We start from the raw sequence: 7,935 nt of genomic DNA, 5'->3' as shown, positions 1-7,935 counted from the left end.
ATTGGTGCTGAAATATTCTGGGAACTACTGTGTTGGTAGATTTAAAATCAACGATGGGTTAATTTTACAAAAGACTCACTTCGGTTGGGTTGTAGGCGGCTCATTTTGTAACATACCTAAACCAATAACAAATAATATTAATCAATTAGCATGTAACTTTGTACAATTAGACGAACAACTTAATAAACCTTGGGAAATCGAAACAATTTCTAGTAAAACCAATTTGTACACAACCGAAGAAAGAGAATGCGAGGATCATTTTTTTGGAACATTTAAACATGACGAGAACAATCTGTTTTGCGTTAAACTACCCTTAAAAGGCAACCACCAGTTGTGGTGGCACGGTCCAAGTTACTTACTACAACCTGTCATAGACTGGCCAATTGAAACAACAAACGTAAAAAATGATATTCCAGAAAGGCGTACATGTACTACGACTGCAAAATCAAAAATCTATGTCATCGACTTACAAAAATACTCATCATTTTTGAAATCAATACGAGTAGTAGCATAGGCCTTAGGTTTTATAAAAAATTCCTTAAACCGTTTTTAGATGACGACAATATATTGCAAGTAGGTGGTAGAGTAAACAATGCAAATATACCATATAACAAAAAACACCCAATTATTCTTCCAAACCATTTTGTAACAAAATTAATAATAGACTATTACCATAAAAATACTTTCATACCTTTTGGCCTATTTATGGCCGTAACATAGTAAGAGGCGTGTAATTTCTGTGTAACTTCAACTTGTGTTACAAACAGCTTTGGGCCTCTTTATTACACCCTTCAGGTAGGTACCAAACATTGGGAAAGTCCGAGTCCCCCGAGTCCGAGTGGCAACAACGGAAGCATTGACCAAGGGGTCTGTTTTACTTGAGGGCGTGTTTTATTTTGGTGTAGACTATTTAAGTTATCGAGCAAAGATAGAAATTATTCATATTCAAACAAATTCAATTCAATATTACAAATCCATTCAATTATTACAATTACAAATTACAATTCAATATCCAATAATTCAATTCAATATTCAAATTCAATTACAATTCAGCTTAAAATCAATTCAATTCATATCCAAATCATTTCATATACCAATTCAAGTCAACATTATTCAGTTCAAGCAGTTAGTGTAAATAGTGTGAATAAAGTGTAAAAAGAAAAGCAGTCCTTTAATTCGAAGGCAATAACCAAAAGAGCCTTTGACGGGATACCGCCACTTAAGTCATAAACAATCAAATCAACACACAACAAACAAGTTCGCTGTCTTAAATATTTAAATTATTCAGTTAATCTTATCTCTTTTTATTTAGTTAGTTTTTAATTCGTCGTAAGTTTCCTCGGTAGTTTATGTTTTGTATTTATGTTAGATATAAGTATTTCGTATATTATTTGGTAGATAAGTATTTCAACAATATTAACTTTTGTCTAGATAGACTTTCCCACAGTATTTATGCAAACAGCCATAGTTCACTGATAGTGACTAGGCTTTATCAAAAGCATAAGGTATAAATATTGGTACAGGGACATTCATCCCTCAGATGTGTTTCTACTNTTATTTTTCTGAATATATTTTTTATGAACCATTTGAAGTAAAAACTGTTCACGGTCAAACTAATGGTAAGTATCGCATTAAAATTCCTTTTCTTCACGAATTTAATGAAGACACCTATATTGAGTTTCTAATTTTTCCTTGGCATGAAAAATTCGACGCTTTGATCAGTAATGACGACTTAAGGCTATTAAATGCCATCATAAGTTATAAAGACAACCTCATTATCACTGACAAAACGCAAATTCCTTTTCACCAAACGACCGACGGACAAGAACAAATAAACATTCCTGATACAATTAAGGTACCATTATCACTTAACGATGGTGCATACTTTATTTCTAGTGAAAGTATAATTCCCGGACTCTATGACATAAACCAAGGATATGTAAAATTACATTGCCTGAATAATTTTAATATTAACGACACTTTGAATATAGAACCAATTAACAACATTATATATACTACCGATAACCCATTATTACTAGATGACAACAGTCAATTTGATCCTCTAACAGACGTTCGAACTGAACATATGAATTAAGAAGACAAAAACAAAATTCAATTATGTAAGCAATTTAAATCTATCTTTCATAAGGATCAATTGAAATTAACTGCAGTAACCAATGTCAAGCACAATATTAGGACGACCGACGATGACCCAGTTTATAAAAAATCGTTCAGATACCCTCAAAAACTAAAAGATGAAATACAAAAACAAATTAAAAATCTTTTAAACGATAATATCATTAAACCGTCAATTTCCCCATACAGTTCACCGGTCTGGATCGTTCCCAAAAAAACGGACGCTTCCGGAAAAAAGAAATGGCGATTGGTCATTGATTTTCGAGACCTTAATAAAAAAACAATCGAGGACAAGTACCCAATCCCGCGTATTGACGATGTATTAGATTCATTAGGCAAATGTCAATACTATACCACTCTTGATTTAGCCTCGGGGTTTCATCAGATCCCACTAGACGAAAAAAGCATTGAAAAAACAGCCTTTTCAGTTGAAAACGGACACTTTGAGTATGTAAGAATGCCATTCGGGTTAAAAAACGCGCCCGCTACCTTCCAAAGAATGATGGACGAGGTGTTAAAAGAATTTCTATATAAGTTTTGTTTCGTCTATATGGACGATATAGTCATATTTTCTAAAAGCCTACACGACCATCTTTTGCATCTAAAACTAGTTTTTTCCAAGTTACAGCAGGTTAATCTCAAGGTTTCGTTAGATAAGTCAGAGTTTCTGAGAAAGGAAGTCCCTTTCCTCGGACATGTAATTACCACTTCGGGAATAAAACCGAATCCCGATAAGATTAAGTCAATTAACGATTTCCCAATACCTAAAACGACCAAAGAGTTAAAATCATTTCTGGGACTCAAAAATAGATGTAAACAATAATGAATATGTTAATGCCATCAATCAGATAAAAGAGCTAATTAAAAACCCACCTATACTAGCCTATCCTGATTTCAATAAACAATTCCTCATTACAACTGACGCGTCGGATAAGGCTATTGGTTCCGTTATTTCTCAAGATCATCATCCCATAGCTTTTTACTCGAGAACCCTCAATAACGCCGAGAGAAACTATGGTACGATAGAAAAAGAACTGCTATCAATCATAGAAGCATGCAAAAATTTTCGACCATATATATTCGGCCGCAAGTTTCTGTTACAGACTGATTATCAACCGTTAGTCTGGTTAAACTCTCTTAATGAACCCCAGAGTCGTTTAGCCAGATGGAAAATAAAGCTATCGGAATATGACTTTGAAATCAGGCACATAAAAGGTAAGGAAAATCATGTCGCGGATGCATTATCTCGTATAGAGATTAATGCGCTCGAAGACGATGAAATTGGAGACTTAGATCTCGAATCCATGTGCAATAATGCAGATCCACAAGAATTTGAACGACTAATTACTGACATAGACGAACAAGGAAATTTTAACAATCCCAACGACAAAGATGACGACATGGTGACTATTCATTCAGCACAAGAAAACCCCATACCTAGTTTGACTATAACTGAACGTCCATTACAAACTTTTCAATTACAATTTATAATTAAATCAGGAAAAAGGAAGTTCACAACAAAAAACGCGAACTTAAGTAGAATCATATGTACCCTAACTTTAGAGGACCAAAATGCCCTTCCCTGGTTACAACACGTATTAGAAGACAATCAATTGAAAGTACCAAAACAAGTTGGAATTTTCTTTGATAAACAGTTTGATGAACATTTTCAACATGAAATATTTTTAATTCTATTTAACGAATTTCAACGCAAGCGTAATGACGTTAAAATTTTAAAAACTAACTTGAATCTATCCCCGCTTACCTAAGATAAAGCTCTCGAAAAAATTATTAATTACCATGAAGTAAACCACAATGGTATCGAAGAAACTTGCAATAAAACTAAATATGACAGAAATCCCTATCGACCACCATATAAAGGACCAATGATTTCAACTAGACCATTCGAAAATATTTTAATGGAATCGGAAAACTGGAAACAGGCCGAGGAAAGCACGCCCGCCCAGCGCCCTCACTAAAGGCCGGGAACACACCAATTCAAAACCACCAGATCGTCATATCACCCTGTTGGATGCCGAAAATACCACTCCGCCTACAAGAAGGGCGCGTAGACGCCTTACTGGATACAGGAGCATCCCACAACTTTATCAGTTCTCGTTTGACACACGACCTACATCCAGTCTTCGTTTCGACATCGGCCGCTAGCCTCGCTGACGGAACATCAATGCGCATTTTGGGCACCGTATCTCTTACAATACATGTCAACGAGTTTCCCCAAGAAATTCCATTCCTCATTGCTGAAGGTCTAAAGAATGACATCATCCTTGGAATGCCCTGGCTCCTGCAGGTTAATGCTACGTGTGTTTTGAGAGGAAGTGCATTCATTTCGGTATAAATACACGCCAGACTATCTACTGGGTTAGACCAGCACCAACTCCTGCCATACAGACTGCGCCCAGTGAACAGCTGGTTACGCAGAATTTTCCCCCGGACTACGTCGATCAATTTCGGAAAATAATAGAAGATTTCCCAGAGGTATTTTCGAAGCCAACGTCTCCGACTAAGACTGCTCAGCACCTTATTCGTCTTTCTAAAGACGAACACTTTTGCCTTCCGCCTTACCGATACTCCGAAGGAAAAAAGAAATTGATCCAAGAACAAGTCGAGGAAATGCTTGTAGATAACATTATAGAACCAAGCCAGTCAACGTACAACTCACCCGTGGTTTTGGTCAACAAGAAGAATGGTGATGCAAGGTTCTGCGTGGATTTCCGTCGCTTAAACAATGTCACCTACGACGAAGTTTCGCCCCTCCCCGCTATACCGGAAACTCTAAAGGCCATCGGAAAATGCAACATTTTCTCGACCATTGATCTGAAGTCGGGATATTGCTAGATCCCGATGCATCCCGAATCCCGGCCGCTTATTGCTTTTACCGCCCCAGACGGAGGGAAATTCCACTTCAGGGTCATGCCATTCGGGTTGAAGGGAGCTCCCGCTACATTTCAACGTACGATGGGTCAAGAAGTGTTAGCGGGATACTTACGAAAATTTTGTCTCGTCTACCTTGACGATATCATTATTTTCTCACGTACCTGGGAAGAGCACATTCAGCACCTACGTCGGGTATTCGAACGTTTGCAACAGCACAACCTGGCCTGCGCACCCGAAAAATGCGTCTTCGGGTCCAGGACAATAACCTATCTGGGGCACCTCATTTCTGAAGAAGGAAACTCTCCGCTGCCCAGTCACCTTGGTAGAATTTACGAAGCGCCCGTTCCAACCACAAGAAAAGAATTAAAGAAGTTCTTGGGTTTATGCAATTGGCTGCGGGAATACTTGCCCCGTTTCGCGGAAGTATCGGCCCCCCTCACGGACCTTCTAAGCCCCAGAAAGAAGTGGAATTGGAGCCAAGAATGCCAGCAGTCTTTTCGAAATATCCAAAGGCTTATGCAGCAACCGCTTCATCTCCATCGGCCGGATTTCGAAAAGACTTTCATATTGCAAACAGACGCTAGTAAGCAAGGAGCCGCCGCAGTTTTATACCAAGAAGGACCCCTAGGAGAAAAGCAAGTCATTTCTTATGCTAGTACTCGGTTTAATCCCACGGAAAGAGCTTACCACAGCAACGAGCAGGAGTGCCTCGCTATAGTTTGGGCCATGAAAAAGTATCGTCCGTATTTGGAAGATAAAAGATTCATTTTAAGAACTGACAACAGAACGATTACATGGCTACTAAACATGAAGGACGCTCGCGCCAAATTGACCAGATGGGCATTCCTACAAGAGTTTACCTTTACCCTGGAACACTGTCCAGGAAACATCAATCACCTGCCCGACGCCTTGTCCCGTCTACCAGCTACCGACTTGCTGTCTCCAGACAGTAATGACGTCACTCGTCTTCTCCCACCTTCCCGTAACGAAGCTGCTGCACCGGGAGTATGTCAAGTTCAGGTTGAAACGTTCCGCGACGAAATCAGAAGGGAACAACAGATTGATCCAGACACAATTCAACTTCGACAGCGCATGATTTTCTGACGAAAAATCCACTGGGTCACACTGATGATGACGCGACGTTTCTTCAGAGTTACCGGATCTTTGACGACGTTCTTTGGCAGAAGAAGGCAGGCAATTGGCTTATGGTTGTACATCCTTTCAACCGCAACTCATATATAAATACCATGACGAGGCAGGACATCCAGGCATCCAGGAAACCACTCGGCGATTATCACTATTTTTTAAATGGGTTAGCATGAAATCAGACGTCGCAAGGCACGTTCGACAATGTCGCATTTGTCAATGCTACAAGAAGCAACGTGTAACTCCAGCTCCTCTACGACCCCGTCAACCCGACAAACCTTGGGATACTATAGCACTCGACTTGATGGGACCTTATCCGCGTACCTCCAGAGGGAAGAAATTCATTTTAGGTCGTCACCGATATTTTTTCCCGTTGGGTGGAATGTTTCTCTATTAGCTCATCAACCACCGCTATCATCGTGCGCCTACTGGAACAGGAAGTCCTACATCGTTTCGGTTATCCTCGGGCAATTCTTTCCGACAACGGGTCCCAGTTTACAAGTCAAGGATGGAAGGCTGCTTGTATAAAATGGAAAGTGCGACATTGGACCACCTCCGTGTATCATCCGAGAGCAAACCCAACTGAACGTCGCAACCAGGAGATTAAGACTGGCCTTCGCATGTATTTGGAATCAGGAGAGCATCGTAATTGGGACACCCATTTGTCGAAAATACTTTTCGACCAACGTGGCCGGCAAAACGCTGCAACTGTCACTACTCCCTATTACGCCCTCTTTGGACGGCCTCTCCTACGACCGGGCGAATGTGAAAACGTTCCAGCAGATGAAAATGTAATAGAACCACCTCCGTTTCGGGAACCAGTCGACGACATCCGAAGACATCAGCGGGAATACAAACAGCAACGAGCCGTGCCTGAACCTGAAGTACATCGGTACAGACCCCACCAACTGGTCTACAGCAGAGAGCATCCCCTATCCAGTACCGAGCAGCATTTCCATGCTGGATTTGCCCCACGATGGTCCGGTCCACATACAGTTCACAGCTACGTGGGAGGAAATACATACTGGATCGAAAAGAATAACCGGTTGGTAAAGCTCCACCACGATCAACTTCGGCCAGTTCCGAATACAGGAGACTAAATTTCTTCAAACCAGGGGGGAATTGATACGGACGTGAATTTTATTTAGAAATTTATTCTCCGAATCAACAACGCCGGCCGAGTTGACCGGTTTCTGCACCCCTATGGGGCCTCCCGATTACCTGCCTACCACCCCATGCTACAACCGAACTTTACATTTCTCATCTTTTAACTTATATTTTAATTTTACTTATAATTATGTTTTCGTTTTCTTTTTACTTCTTTTTTCACTTATTCGGTTGTAGTTTCCATCTTATGTCCTTACTTGTTTTTTTACTATTTCTTCTACAGGCTTTCTTTCTTTCTGTAACGTTTACTTTTTCTATCTTTCTTAATTTTTATCTCACAACAGCGTTCTTTTTTTTCAACCCTATGTTTTCCCCTCTGCTCAATCACTTCTCGCTATCCATTTTTTATTTTTCCGCCGCGAAAGTAATGTTAAAAACGAATTCGTTTTTTTCATTTCTTTTCGCCCTACTCTTCACACCCCACTATCAACCCCTCTTTTTCCTAACCCTTGCTCGGAGCTGAGGTTTGTATAAATAATCGTGCTCACCTCAGTACCGACAGTCCCAATATCCCACCGACCCACGGCAAGGGAGAAGGGCCCCAAACCACCCGTTTCTTCGTGTTCTCCGTGCCGCGACTCAGTGCCGGTC

At 40.2% G+C, this 7,935-nt stretch overlaps 1 protein-coding gene across 1 annotated transcript; it reads left to right on the top strand.

The window, feature by feature from the left end:
- The first annotated feature begins 6,381 nt into the window (after positions 1-6,381).
- LOC112905089 (uncharacterized protein K02A2.6-like) lies at positions 6,382-7,277 on the top strand. Its single transcript, XM_025976776.1, has 2 exons — positions 6,382-6,527; positions 6,575-7,277. The coding sequence occupies exons 1-2, from the start codon at positions 6,382-6,384 to the stop codon at positions 7,275-7,277; spliced, it is 849 nt and encodes a 282-aa protein (XP_025832561.1).
- Positions 7,278-7,935: the final 658 nt, after the last annotated feature.

Source organism: Agrilus planipennis, unplaced genomic scaffold (genome assembly GCF_000699045.2).
Source record: "Agrilus planipennis isolate EAB-ADULT unplaced genomic scaffold, Apla_2.0 scaffold107, whole genome shotgun sequence".
Lineage (NCBI taxonomy): Eukaryota > Metazoa > Arthropoda > Insecta > Coleoptera > Buprestidae > Agrilus > Agrilus planipennis.
This window is presented reverse-complemented; position numbering and strand designations above follow the sequence as displayed.

Excerpts from the sequence above, each read along its gene's own strand:
- LOC112905089 (XM_025976776.1), top strand. The coding sequence starts at position 6,382 with ATGTCGCATTTGTCAATGCTACAAGAAGCAACGTGTAACTCCAGCTCC. Across the intron at positions 6,528-6,574 it reads AGGGAAGAAATTCATTTTAG|CTCATCAACCACCGCTATCA; the intron begins GTCGTCACCGAT and ends TTTCTCTATTAG.